Source organism: Catharus ustulatus, chromosome 5 (genome assembly GCF_009819885.2).
Source record: "Catharus ustulatus isolate bCatUst1 chromosome 5, bCatUst1.pri.v2, whole genome shotgun sequence".
In the NCBI taxonomy this organism is placed as follows: Eukaryota; Metazoa; Chordata; class Aves; order Passeriformes; family Turdidae; genus Catharus; species Catharus ustulatus.
In genome coordinates, this window is record NC_046225.1 from 48,778,233 (window position 1) to 48,792,203 (window position 13,971).

The 13,971-nt window shown below is 40.3% G+C and overlaps 1 protein-coding gene across 2 annotated transcripts; it reads right to left on the reverse strand.

Annotated features, from left to right (window-relative positions):
- Positions 1-1,149: 1,149 nt before the first annotated feature.
- Positions 1,150-13,970, reverse strand: SPATA18 (spermatogenesis associated 18). Of its 2 annotated transcripts, XM_033060805.1 has the most exons (12): positions 13,689-13,970; positions 11,660-11,765; positions 11,464-11,543; positions 9,935-10,053; positions 8,009-8,140; positions 6,966-7,374; positions 5,856-6,017; positions 5,295-5,470; positions 3,356-3,479; positions 2,950-3,015; positions 2,091-2,130; positions 1,150-1,620 (listed from the first exon to the last, which is right to left on the reverse strand). In XM_033060805.1, the coding sequence occupies exons 1-12, from the start codon at positions 13,773-13,775 to the stop codon at positions 1,613-1,615; spliced, it is 1,509 nt and encodes a 502-aa protein (XP_032916696.1). In that variant the 5' UTR covers positions 13,776-13,970; the 3' UTR covers positions 1,150-1,612. The 2 variants fall into 2 exon arrangements, with proteins under 2 accessions (XP_032916696.1, XP_032916694.1); XM_033060803.1 differs by lacking the exon at positions 1,150-1,620 and having other exon boundaries at positions 1,627-2,130.
- Between the last annotated feature and the right edge of the window lies 1 nt (position 13,971).

Consider the following 13,971-nt stretch of genomic DNA (forward strand, 5'->3'; position numbering starts at 1 on the left):
CTCAATCAACATTTCAAGCTTACAAATACTCAGCGGCACACTTTCAAAGTACTTCCATTGTCAAACTACAGATTTTTATAATAATAATTTCTAAGTAAAAATGTATTTAAACAAGGACTATTACTGCCTTGCTAAAGGACATATGTGCATTCACACATAAATAAAGTCAATAAAGCCCTGGGGATTGTTGGAGTATTGGCAGTTTATGACTGTTCTGTGCAACTTCTGCATTGTAGTTAGAAAATTCAGTTTATCACAAGGATATATTTAAAAGGTTGGTGTGAGACTAGCACAATTCATGATTATCGCTATTTTCTAAAATTGTAAACAAGCACCAATTAATTACAGTAATTTCACAACTATAAGGCACACCCTTTTGACTAAAATTTTGGTCCAAACCTGGAAATGCGCCTTATAGTCCGGTGTGCCTTATATAATGTACAAAGTTGCAAAATTTGCCAACCTGGAAGTGCGAGCCATGAGCCGAGCCGCGAGGGGGGGCGGCGCCACAGGAGCGCCGAGCCACGAAGTGGGGCGGGAGCGGGCGGCCATGGCCAGCAGAAGCCGCACAGGGTGGGTGGGACCAGGCAGCCCCTGGCCAGCAGCAGCCGCATGGGGACAGAGGGAGCGGGCGGCCCTGAGCCGTGGGCGGTCCCGAGCTGCCCCGACATGCTCCGAGCCGCCCGTGGTCCCAAGGCGTCTGCGGTCTCGAGCCACCCTGAGCCCGGTGAAGCAGCGGCAGGACCAATGCGAGCCCGCACAGCATCGGCAGGGGGGCGGCGGAGCTGATCCAAGCCCGCACAGCCCCAGCAGGGGAAAAGCGGGACCGATCTGAGCTTGCTCAGCCCCACCAGGGGAAAAGTGGGACCGATCCGAGCCCGCCCGGCTCCGAGGCGCCCCGAGCTGCAGGTGGCCCTGAGCCACCCTGAACCACAGCAACCCCAAGGTGTGAGCCGCAGCCGCCCCCAGCCGCGGCAGCCCCAAGCCGCCCCGAGCCCTGCCTCGCCAGCCAGGGGTGGGTGGGAGTGCCAGGCCCCGCGCATGGGGAGGGCGCTTGGGACTGCACTTAAAGGCTACACCAATCTGTGAAAAATGTTTGCATTTTAGTCAGGTGTGCCTTATATAATGTACAAAGTTGCAAAATTTGCTGACTCCCGGAGGTGCACCTTATAGTCTGTTGCGCCTTATGGTCGTGAAATTACTGTATATTGTTTCCAAGTAACAGCTAACCTCAACATTCTGCAACATTCACCATTTAGGTTATATTAAACATCAAGATAAACTGCATCATTTGGAATCCGTGGAAAACAAACAGCCTAGATGTAATAATTCTATCTCCACCTGCAAGATTACATCATGAGTTCCTGAGAGCTTTGTAAATTTTTCCCAAACGTTCCTGCACTGCATGCACCTTTTTTCTAAATCAAGAGAGTTTAGTTTCTAAAATTACAAATAAGCCTTCTATAATTCTAAAAAGCACACTGAACACAAACTCCATTTGAAATGACAATTGCCACTCGCATTATGAGAGATCAGATGTATTTCTGAAGAGAAAAGGCACCAGCAAAGTTGTTGAATCCAGATGGGACTGCATAGACAGGAACACGTTCAGTTAGCGCCCTATGGAAGAAAAAGTTACATTTCAGTACAACTGTATTTTCTAAATCTTTAAATTGATTTGGCTTCAAGATAGGCACACATTCATACTGCCCGAAATCCCTCACTTTGCTGTCACCACTTCACCATTTCCTTGGAATTTGAAAGGCAGGAAGCCAGCAGATGTGCAGCAGCAAATTGTCTCTAGTGTAGGGAAGGAAGCAAGTTTTACTTACCACACCACTGGCCACAGTGAAGGCAACCAGCAGAGAGAAACCAGTGGTCCAAGTAGAGTGAAAAAACAAGCTCTTCTCCAAGTCAGAAATCTCAGCCTTTTTCCACACATAAAAAAGGGCTGCCCCATTTAAAAATAAGACTTGGGCAAGTATTTTAGAATCAAAGACATTCAACATGTTATTTTTTGTCCTTCGTTCAATCATTCAGGGGCTTAATGTGAAAACCATGAGTCACTAGGAACCAGTATGCCCACTTACTTCTGGCCCTTGTTGTTGAAAGACTGCGGCTTCGATTTGCCTGCAACACAAACAGAAAAGGAAAATCAGGTGTGCTAAAGAAGTGTACCCAACAAAGCCACCTGGGGACCCCTCAACATTCTGAAAATTGGCACATGTATATATAGAATGCAGCTCTACTGTTACAAGTCAAGTTCAACAACTTTCTCATTTTTTTTCACATCCTGAACACACACAAAAAAGTGAGCCCTATCCAAAGCCTCTCACATTTTCAATATTCACATTTTAATTTGAGGGCACCTATGTTCATTTAATAAGATGGGGTAACAATTAGAAGAATATACACATTTTTTTACAGAAATAATTAAAATGTTGTGTAACCACACCATATGCAAAATTCTGCTAAAGTTTCATATATCTTATTTGTACTACCTTCCCTTTCTGCCCACCCTACACTTATTTCCCACTCCTTTGATGCATTTAGTAGATTAGGAGTAAATTTAGGTTACTAATTCCTGAAGGCAGGAAGTGTGTTGTATATGTACTCCAAAATGACTGAAACACTTCCAGATTATGCAATTATTTATTCAGAAGGGCGCTAAAGCAAGGGGAGTAGGGGGAAAGCATTCCAAGATACACAGTTGATACTTCTGAGAATTCAACTATGATCTATTTCTCATACAGTAGCTCTACTGATCATTATACTAGGCAATAACTATCTGTCACTTCAGCTTCACCTCATTCAACACCATCAAGCAAAGGCATTTACTCCCAGTGTTAAAATGTACATGTGACACATCAGCATTTTTAATAGGCTGCCTACATTCCTAGTTAAAATACTTGATGCTGTCAACAGTACAAACATTCAGCTGAGGCTTACTTGACCAGGCAGGAGACGACGACCACAGCTGCAGCTTCTGCTTCTAATTTTGCATCTCCGAGGACACTACAAGAGAAGAGTTTGACAAACCACTTCTGAGAGAGAAGGTTTAATAAAGACAGACTCTGCAAGCAGACTTGCCATCTGGAGACAAGGTTTGAGGACAGAGAGGAAACACACTAAGCTTTCTACTTAGAACAGTCTCTGACAACAATCATATATCTGCATAATTATTGCATTAAGGAAAATAGAACTATTAATCCTACATACAGGATGAGGCACTAAAACCTAGCCGGTATTTGATATACTACTCCACCCATATAGGGAGCAGTTAAAAATTTATCTTTTTAGATTTTAAAAACAGTGCTGAAATCCACTTAACATATTCCTTTAACAAAATACATACCGGAATCATGTTTTTTGTGACTACCTCTCCCTTTACAATTACAGCATCATTTTCCAACAGAGCAGGCCAGACATGATAGGCCACAAAGGAGGCTGAGAAATCTGAGTCAAAACTACGATAGTACCTGTTGAAACAAAGAGTACAAGAAATGTCTGGATAGAAGTGCCATAAATAAGTTTCAAATCATCAGTGCTGATAAAAAGCAGCTACAGCTCTAATAACTTTCCACATCACAAAAATACATATTCTTTATGTGATCCTGTAAAAGAAATGGACTTGGAAGACAAACTTAGCAGAACATACTATATACTGACAGACATTCTAATAAAGCCATCTCACACTTCAGAAGGCCACTAGACGTTAATTTTTGCATAAGTCCCATACAAGCCATAGCCCCTGTGTCCGCTGACAGATCAAACCTTCTGAGCAGCAATTTGGCCCTCTTCCTGGAATATCTTGCTAAAACAAGCCCCTATAAAGGATGTTACAGAAATACTCAACAATAAAGTTACATCCTAGTATCTTATGAGACACAAGGCAACTTGATTAAGATAAGGTCCTCATATATTGATAATGAAACAGTGACATTTTAGCTATGAAAAATTAATTCAAAGGTATATATACTACTACTCTACATCTGGAATATTGGCTAAATAACACATCTGGCTTTATGGATTCAAACTCAGAACAAATACCAAATAACAGAAATTTTTAAAAAGCCATTCATCTATACTTTAGCATGTATTACAATAGCAAGTTATATAAAACAATGTCATAACCACAGGCATGAAGCAAGGCATAGGGTTAAATGATGTTTGGCTGGTCTTTTATGGAATGCCATCACACATAATAAACAGAGATATTTTAATTTCTACAAGTTTTGTTTCATGTCTGTGTAGCACATATACATGCTATGTATGTAAACATATATATGCACCACATTTATCTAGATAAACAGACAGATGTGTGTCTCCCACAGCAGCACACCAAAACATATTACATGTGGTTTCTTAAGCCCATACACACCAAGTAGGTGGAGAAAGCATCCCAGAGCCTTGGTGCTTCTTAATTTAGCCAATAGCTTTGAGTGTCAAAAGCGAAAGCTAAGTCCCATATTGAGTAGTCCTGTGTGACTTTGCACTCTCCTTTTGAGAGTCTACTTCTCTATTTCTCTCCTTGACTTCTCAAGCTCTTCACCACCTGTGTTCCATTCTAAATTATTACTAGAAACCTCCTTAGTGATGTAAGGTTTTTTGCTTTTGAGAGCAATTTTTTATGACCTATCAATCCCATTAATTTTCTAGACAACATGGAAGCACCCTACAGTTCTCTGCCTGCTAAAAAAGCAGCTTGACCCTATAGAAAAAAGAAAAATTAAGTCATGGTGTGAATTTTTTTTTTTTAACAAAATTCCCATTTTTAAGAGGTAGATTTGGTTTTGCTCAGCTCTAGACCAAAAGAGATGGGAGCACATTAATACTCATATGTTGTGCAGCAGCCACAGCCTGGAGGTTTCACCAAACGTGTTGATGATCCTGGTAATGACACCAACTGCCAGATCTCAGTAAACATGACTTTTACAGAACAGACCAGTAAGGAGGAACAAAGATGCAAACATTTTTTAAAAGGCAGACACAGACTAAACAGGGAAAGCAGATGATCATTTTCCTCTTAAATGATAAATTCAATATGCTCTCGAGCCTTAATTTTATCCAGAAAATTGCTCTGCTGTTCACTAAAAAAAATTGTTAACACTTATGTACATGCTGCTATTTATACACTATCCTAAACCTTAAAGACATACCAAATACACTACAGGTCAGGGTGTTTTTGCCTCAAATTAATGTTTAGCAATCTTAAACTTTTATATTAATTAGGAAACAGGTAGACTAAACAACATTTAATGTTTAGAGTCTGATTGAATATAAAGATTTCTTACATGCTCTTATTGAACATTTCTCCATCAACACCAACGGCAATATCAAGAGGAGGAATGAGTGTCTGCATTTCAAAAGCCAAACAGCATATCTCTCGAATCAAAGAGCTGATCACAATGAAATCAACTTCTGCTGGACATGGAAGCTTTGGGTGTATGTTCATGGCACAAATTACTTCCTGAAAATAAACATACATGACTACTTTGCACTCGCTAACAATTTTATTCACAAGCAAGTATAGAAATCCCCCCTAAATATGCCTCTCAGCTTTCTACATTTAAAAATCAGTATAAAAAGCTCATAGTAATGTTGCCCTAGACTATACCAGAAAACAATGGCTTCAGAAAAACTGTGCTGGTATAAACTAATAAAACAAGCGATTACTAAGTCATACATCTACTAATCCTAGCATTATTGTTCTGCAAAGTAAACTGCTACAAGACAAAGTCCATACAACAATTTTTTTCTCCTTCAGGTTACAGTGCATTTCTAGTTTACATATTCTGAATTTACGAGCTCCTGAAAGAGCTCATCATGTCACTTCCCCACTGCCCTTGACTTACGTGGATGCTGGAACAAACATCAAACAGATCCTTGTGGCAAGCTATATAATCCAGGGTAGCAACTTCAACTGGCGCAAGTCCATCGCAGGGATGCAGAGCCAAAGTCTCTTTTACACTTACTTTGACCTTCCAGAAGGCCAGCTTTGCTGCATGGAAAGATTCCTGCAAACATAAAGAACATCTAGTTAAACAAGGAGACCTGTATTTAACTTAATTTTTATCACCTATCTGAGAAAATTATTGTAACCCACTATCATCATAATAAGGAGGAATATAATACACTTCTATAAAGGAGAAAGTTAACTCATCAGGAAGGAATTCTCTGATTGAGTGTAATTTATTTGCAGAAGATTAAAAAGCTTCCCACCTAACCGTCTATATTTGCACAAGATGCCATCACACACTCATGATAAATGCAATCACATAATGAGCTTTATGCACCACAGCCTAACATGTAAGACAGGAACACTTCATTTGCTGGGAAAAGAGGTTGAATTGGAGAGTGTAAACTAGAATGAGAGTCGAAAGAAAAGAAAAAATCTTCAGTAATTTAAATGTGCTTGGGATTACACACAAGAGATGCTGCTTCTCTAACACACGTATGCGTTATATCATTTTTACAAAAAAGAAGATTTAATCAAGAAAAAATGAAAACAACTTTTTACGAACTGAGTTCATGGTAAATATGGGTATCTAGTGGTTTCAAGGGACACAATTAAAACTAAAAAAACACATAGCTACAAGCATGGGAAGATTTTTAGTGTTGCAGTACTTAATGCAGCATTCCCAAAAGAATTTTTCTAAGGCAATGTCGATCACTGCAGGCATCATCTACTTTTCAGACCAAATCAGTCTTCTTTTAGTACCTGTACAATAAATCATTGACCCTGTTCCAATCTTGGGACAGGTCAGGTAGGACACTACACTGAGAGTTCAATGTAGAAATGTGAGGGGAAGAAAGAAAAATCAAAATAAAAACAGGAAGAAAGCTTTTCTTCTCTGCACTTGACAGAAATGCTAATTTACCCACAATTTAACCCAATGCAGACATAGGGTTTTACAACACACCTCCAGTTTGTAAAATGAGAAGAAATACTATTTCTTTCTCACCACAGCTGCAACGTATATTATCTTCTGCACCACCTCCGTGTTACAGACGTATGGTCTCAAGATTGACTCTGCATCCAAGCGTTCTTTAGCATAAATGAAGTTAAAGCGAGCTATGAGGCAGGCTCGACGTGAAGCACATGACCGCCTGATCTCACAAGGTGACCAGGTCCTCATGGTAACGCAGGGCTTGCTCACGCAGGGCTTGCTCACACAGCACGGGGAAGGAGAGCAGCTCTTGCTCCCACAGCATGGGGAAGGAGAGCAGCTCTTCCTCCCACAGCACGGGGAAGGAGAACAGTTCTTGCTCGCACAGCACGGGGAAGGAGAGCAGCTCTTGCTCGCACAGCACGGGGAAGGAGAGCAGCTCTTGCTTGCACAGCACGGGGAAGGAGAGCAGTTCTGCCCAAGCCTACGACACACGTGCAAAGAAACTTCATGTCACTTTACCATCCTCAGGTGTTTTTCCCTAAGGCAGATTTTTTGGTCAAGGTAATTGAGTAAAGTGAGATGTTGAGCCAACATAAAGAAGCTGCAGCTGGTTAGTCTAATATGAAGGCATTTTCATCAACATGTTTTATGGGCTAAAGATTAAATGGTAAAAGTAAAGTAATTCCTAAAGCATGTGTAGCCAAGCACTTTGTTCCTAGGAAACACACCTTTAGCTAGTAATATTTTGGAGATTTGTTCTTCTTTCAGTACTGCTGAAGTCAAACAAGGGAAAATTGAACACTGTACAATTGCAGGGTAGAACTTTTTATATGAGGACTCCTCAACAAAAAACCTCTCTTTTTATTCCATACAGTTGCTTTCTATGTATTTTGTAAAGCTGCATTATTTGCTGTTTTGTCTGAAACTTAACATAGTTGCTTTAAAATAAAATATTTGGGCACTAGAAGAAATCTTCTAAAGAGTTTATGTTCCTTCATAACAAAGCAAAAATCTTAGCTTTTGTTTATACTTCAGTTTCAAATGAGGAGGAAATTTATGCTACCCAACACAACCGATTTCTATGATTCAGGGATTTCTCTGTGTAAGGCCTCTACCTGCGCTGGAGAACAGTTTTTTGAGCATCCAGGGCAGACATCTCATCCCGCAATTGTTGAATCCGATGGTCATAGTCACAGTGGCGAGGTACCTTCTTCGAGTTGCACCCTCCAAGACGGGAAGCGGTAAGACTTAATCACACAGAACAGTCAGTCACAAGATGTCCTATCAATGTAAACTATCTATCAATTAATCCTCATCATCAAACAGGAGCAGAAAAAAGAGGAATATTATTGAGCAAGCTCCTCATGTTTGCTGAATAATTTCAGCATTCTTTCCTTATGCTGAAATACAGGAAAAATCAGGAGTTTAAAAACAAGGGAAACAAAGCAGAGCTTTGATCTTACTTTAAATTGTATAAGTGTATTGTGGCAGGAAAGTGAATATAGCACTATGTGCTATAGGAAAAATCACTGGTGATTTTTAACATTTGGTGTCCTTACAATAGCTCAGATGATCAGGTCTAAAATAAACCAATTTCTTTCTCATATTTAAGATGTTAACTAAACCAGTTCAGTTTCTTTCCTACTCATTAAAAACCTAAGTATTTTCTTCTACCCAGCTCTTGGGCTCTTTTCTTCGCTGTAATATATTAGCCAGTCAAAGGATATCACAGATATTACTCAAGTCATACCAAAAGCTAACAATTCCTCTCCTGCTGTCCCCAAAAGAAGGAGTGTTTCCTAAAGATTGGCAGACAACCAGTGAAGCAAGTTTATCTTCTGTCCTTCATTCCTATTTAATATCAAAAACTATCCAAGCATCTCTGCTTTCCCTCCAAACATTGGTATTACTGTTGTTTTCCTCTTACCAAAAGTGGAACGAAAAAATAAAAAATACACTTTCTATTTATTATGAAGGTATTCATTCCAGCTTTCCTTTTTTTTACTGGAGGACCCTGGTGAGATTTTTGAGGACCTAAACTGATGAAAGCTCTAACACTTATCAATTTACAAGATTCCTGTTCCACCTTTTTAGGGAGCACGCTGACTGAGATGACCACAGGTAGTAAGGCCAGCAATGTCTGCTAAGAGGAACGACTGCTCAGTTCCATCCTTAGTCAGCTCCTTCAGGAAAGACTTCTACCGGGAATAGTAGTAAAAGAGGATTAAATAATTCTACTATAAGGACAACTGGGAAAAAAAACAGATTTGGAAGATGAGTTCTAGAAGTAGGTATGCAAAAAATCCAAACTGATATTCTTGGAATCACTTAGTAAGGGCATGAAATTACATCACTTAATGTACTGACCCAAGACTTGTGAATATTCGTTGTTCTCATGCTGATAGGACGCATGATAATCTATCTGCCACTTGGAGTTACCTCTTAAATGGTCCTGGAACTGGTAATAACTTCACAAATTTGTATCTGGAGCAATTTACTAATTTTTATATTATAGTTCTCAACAAAATATGCTTCATGCACTAGGCAAAAACTGTTCAGGCCTAGGCACTTATCTGGAAATCCAACTGTCTTCGTCCATCTTACGACAGTGGATTTTATTTTCTTGGATATTTATGTATCGATTACATTGCATAATTAATTGTGACATGTTGCAGGTCCTTTAATAAATGTTATACTATAGCTACCCAATTGATTTTTTTATTTAGGGTTTGCTCAGTCTTAAACACTTCATAAACTATAACTCCACATGGGATTGTGATGGACTATACAAAACCTTTTTATGTAGAATACTGGCATGTTTTCCAACACCTCTGCCAGAAGCAAAACCTACCAAGTCAATTTATGAATGTGGGTGTGACTGTATCATTTGTACCCCACTTTGGATACAGGCATGCATGATACAGAGCCTAGATGCATTTTGAAAATCTGGTTTTAGGCCAGAAATTATATATATCAAGGGAAAAAATTGGCTTATTGAAAAATAAAAAGCAAACAAAAGGAATTGCAGCTCATTTCCCTACTCTCGTTCCATCTGGTTGATCTCTATCCGAGTTGAAGTTAGTTTGTCCTCCAGCGCTTGCAGTCGACATTTCGGATTGCAGGTCAAATCTTTCAGCCGTAGCTCACACCCAGGTGAATCCTACCAGGAAATGAAGTCACACTGTTTGAATGCTCTACCTCATAGACTACCTCAGCAAAGTACAATAGCATTATGGGCAGATGTGTTTCTAAATATTTCAGCAACAACCATGTCTAAAGAAACTGAGAACAAAACCAGTTGCATTCTCTCTGAGACATAAGCAATATCTTTCAGGCACACCAAACAAAGATTCAATTATTTAAAGAAAAATATTCACTTATTTTATACCTCATGGTAGAAATTATGGAAGGTCTGCATATGCAAATTTACCACGTGAATCATCAGAACACAGCCTATTGCAGATGTGTTGCACAGTTGGTTTTTCTCAGTCAACTTCTGATTGACTACATCACCAACTGAAGTAAACTTTTTGGGAATTCATGTACACAAAATAACAGAAAAAGTTATTAGAACACAGGAGGCAAGTATTGCCATTCCAGACAGCACACTACTATACATGCAGCTGCCTTTAACAACCCACAGAATGGTCTGATAGTACTGGAATTTAAAAAGTAATTGTGCAACAGGTTTTTCTTTAACTTTTTAATATCACATCCAACTACAAATCTGTAACTGGTGTGTTTGGTGTACCGTCATTTAATTATATAGTTATTTTATATTTTGTGGGGGTTTTGGCAGAACCCCACTCCTGCATTATACTAGACTCTGACTCTTAAGGGATATCACTTTTTATTTGCCCTATTTCAACTGTGAAAGATTTTGACAGAGCAGATGTAAAAATGAGAAACCAAAGAACATGGAGACATCACTGTCAAATCTCAGGATCTTGAAGATCTTCCCCTAGTCTGAATTAGCCAACTCTCTTATTTTCTTTCAAAACAGAAAGTCACAACATCTCTGTCTTTTCTGCCAAACTGTTAGTATTACAACCCCTTCAGTACATTCCAAATACATAACAAACTCCAAATATCATGGCAGGAGCATGGTGGTATCATGACACACATGAGCACTTCTTTTTAACGCTTCATTAGATAATATAATGTTAAGATATTCTTAGCGATTTTTCTTTAAAAAAAATAAAATAAAAGAAGCTCACAGATTAATGCATGGAGTTCATGCACACCTTCAGCTTACACATGTATTTTCACAGTGTTATTTTTTTCTAAAATAAATATGACATAAATACTTCTATGATGTCTCTGCAAATGTAAACATAGCAAATATTTACCTAGAAAAGGAAAGCTGTATAATAACACAGACTTCTTATACAAAGCAAATTCCACCACAATAGCATGGTTATCTCCCTAGGTGTCTCCACAAGCAACTAAGGACATTATTTCATTAAGTAAAATCTGAGAGGGAGGCTAATATTAACAGAAAATCATTAAAGCTCTTCTGCAGGTATAAATTCACATAGTTCTATTCCCTTAAAATAAGTTTCTTACACACCTGAATGAGGTTGTCACATCTTGAAGGAGTACAGCATATGCTTGACATGGGACACCTTCTTATTGTTTCTGTACAGTCATCTAAGAAAACACATACATTAAGAAATGGTGAGAACGCTTACAGAAAGAGCCAGAGTTGGAAAAAATGCCACATGCAAAATGTGTGTAATTAGTAATTAGACAAGATACTGATTTACCTTCTCGAGATGTATCACTGAGAATTGAGTAGAGGCGCTTTTGAATCTCATTGTTCAGTTCCAGTATTTCATAGCATCGGTTCATATTTTCACCACTGGAATTCCTCTGCAAATTAATGTGAGTTACTACATCTGTGTGGGTTTTCTTACTTAGAGTTATTCCTATTACAGTCATGACATTTCCCCCCCTATAATTACATCTTCCCAACCTTTTCTTACTGGAACCATTACAATATTCACTTTTTAAAGTTCACTATTTTAATAGGCAAATGAACAAGACATCAGGACTTCTGTGACCCAGTTAATTCACTGCTTGACAAAAAGTACTCCTTTGCCATCATAAAGAGGCTGCAACCACAAGTGTCTCTAAAAGAAGAATCATAAAAATTATGAATCTGAGTTAAAATATTTTAACAGTTATTAAAATAATAATCTAGCAGATTGTTGGATTAAAAATAACAGTCCAAAATCTGGTTTTTCATATTAGCTGAAATAATACATACAAGGCTCTGATCTTGCTTTGTCAGCAGTCACATGCCTCCAAGCAATTTCACCTGATCTTTAAGAGTTACAAAACTGAAACATATACTACTGAAGGAGAAAAACCCAGCATTATGCCTAGGAAACAGCAAAACTATATCACTTTCAGTAAATGGAATTTGAAAAGGAGTTGATGGGGTTAATCTGTCCAGGATACTACTGCACCTGCCAGGAGAATACACACTTTTTACTTTATCTATAACCTGTGTATCACCTCCCACATAAATAATCCTCTAGGTCTTCAGGTTTTAATGACTCCATATGGTTTTCACAAGCTTCCAAAACAGCTGAAATTTCCCCCCCCCCATGCCCTCATCAGTGTTTTGATTATTGCAACAGGCTTTCCTCGGGCCTTGGGGAGCACAGTCAACCTGCTCACTTCCACAAGAACACGACCGCAAAGTACATTTTTCCAATTTATTATAGCAACATAACAAGGTGTTTCTATCTGCCAGCTCCTGTTTTCCTGCAGCCTGAAACTGTTCATTTCCCAAGACCTGAAAGACTATTCCCAACCAACATATGATGGAGAGGTCAACCCCCACTGCTGCTCAGCCCTCCTAAGGTCTACCTCCACCATCCACCTGCAAGATTTTGAAATACATAGCACTGCTCCTCCTCTGGCCTCCTCTGTGGTAGCTTTACCAGCTATTCTCAAACTCCTTAAAACTATCCTTTGCAGTGAATCCTGCAGAAAGTTACACTGGTTATGTAACTGTAACTCCCATCCAACCATGAAGTAAAAGAAAATAAGGGATTTTCCCTGAAAAGGCTGCATCACTTCTCTCACCAGTCACAGCACACAGTAGCTGGTTGACCAACCATCTGCATCCTGAAGGAAACCTGTGAGTGGAAACCCGGATGCAGGAGTGAAAACTCTGTTAAGATTTTCCACTGAGCAAAGTCACGGCTATCAACTCTCATGTTCCTTCGCCTCATCTTTCCCTCATTTTACACCTTTTCTACTGCTTCCACTGTTTCACCTCCTCAGTTTCCTGGTACCCATCTGCAGCCTTCTCCTCACATCTTCCCTCGCCGCCGTTCTGAAGCCCTTCGGCGGCCGTGCTGCCAGGCAGCAGCCTCCCATCTCTGACAGGTTTCCCCAGCCAGAAGAGCTGGGATGCTGGATAACACGTTTCTGGTTTTAAGCACCCTTTTTCCTCACGTTCTCCTGACCGTTCCTGGGCCTCAGCCGATTCCTTCGGAGCACAAACCCCACCCGTGGTCCTTCCACCCGCCGCTCTTTAACTCCAACGCTCTCTTCTGTTCTAAATGCAGCCAGTACCGCTCAAATCTCACTTTTAACCTTCGACCCTTCTTTTCAGGGGACCTTGTCATGGACAAAAAGCCAAACAACCGAAGCTGTGGGTGCTTAAAAGGTGTTAAAACTGCGCTAACTGGATGCGCGTGCGGGGCAGTGCCTCAAACCGGCGTGTGGAACGCCGAGCGCCGGCCGCTACCCCCGGCCCCGAGGAGTGCCAGGACCCACCTCGAAGTCTTGCTGCCAGTTCTCCAGCTTCTGCTGCAGCTCTCGGACGCTCCCCGAGTTCACCAGATTCCTTAAGTTGTTAGCCATGGTCAGATGTCAGATCGCTCCCAGCGGCGCAGCGCTAACTCTCCTGTCCCTCCAGGAGCTCTCCTCGGGCGGCGCAGGTGTAATACAGATGTTAGAGGCAGTCCGGCCCCCTTGCCCTGGGCTTGGCCGCGGCCTTGGCCTTTACAGCCGCGGTGGTGACGGCAGGGCCGGCGCGGCGGTGGCGGTGCCACGGTAA

Coding starts and splice junctions, on each gene's coding strand:
- SPATA18 (XM_033060803.1), bottom strand. CDS start 13,775: ATGGCTAACAACTTAAGGAATCTGGTGAACTCGGGGAGCGTCCGAGAG. Junction 5,471..5,855: donor ATGTTTGTTCCAGCATCCAC/GTAAGTCAAGGG, acceptor GTTTATTTTCAG/GAAGTAATTTGTGCCATGAA. Junction 2,131..2,949: donor GTCGTCTCCTGCCTGGTCAA/GTAAGCCTCAGC, acceptor TTTGTGTTGCAG/GCAAATCGAAGCCGCAGTCT.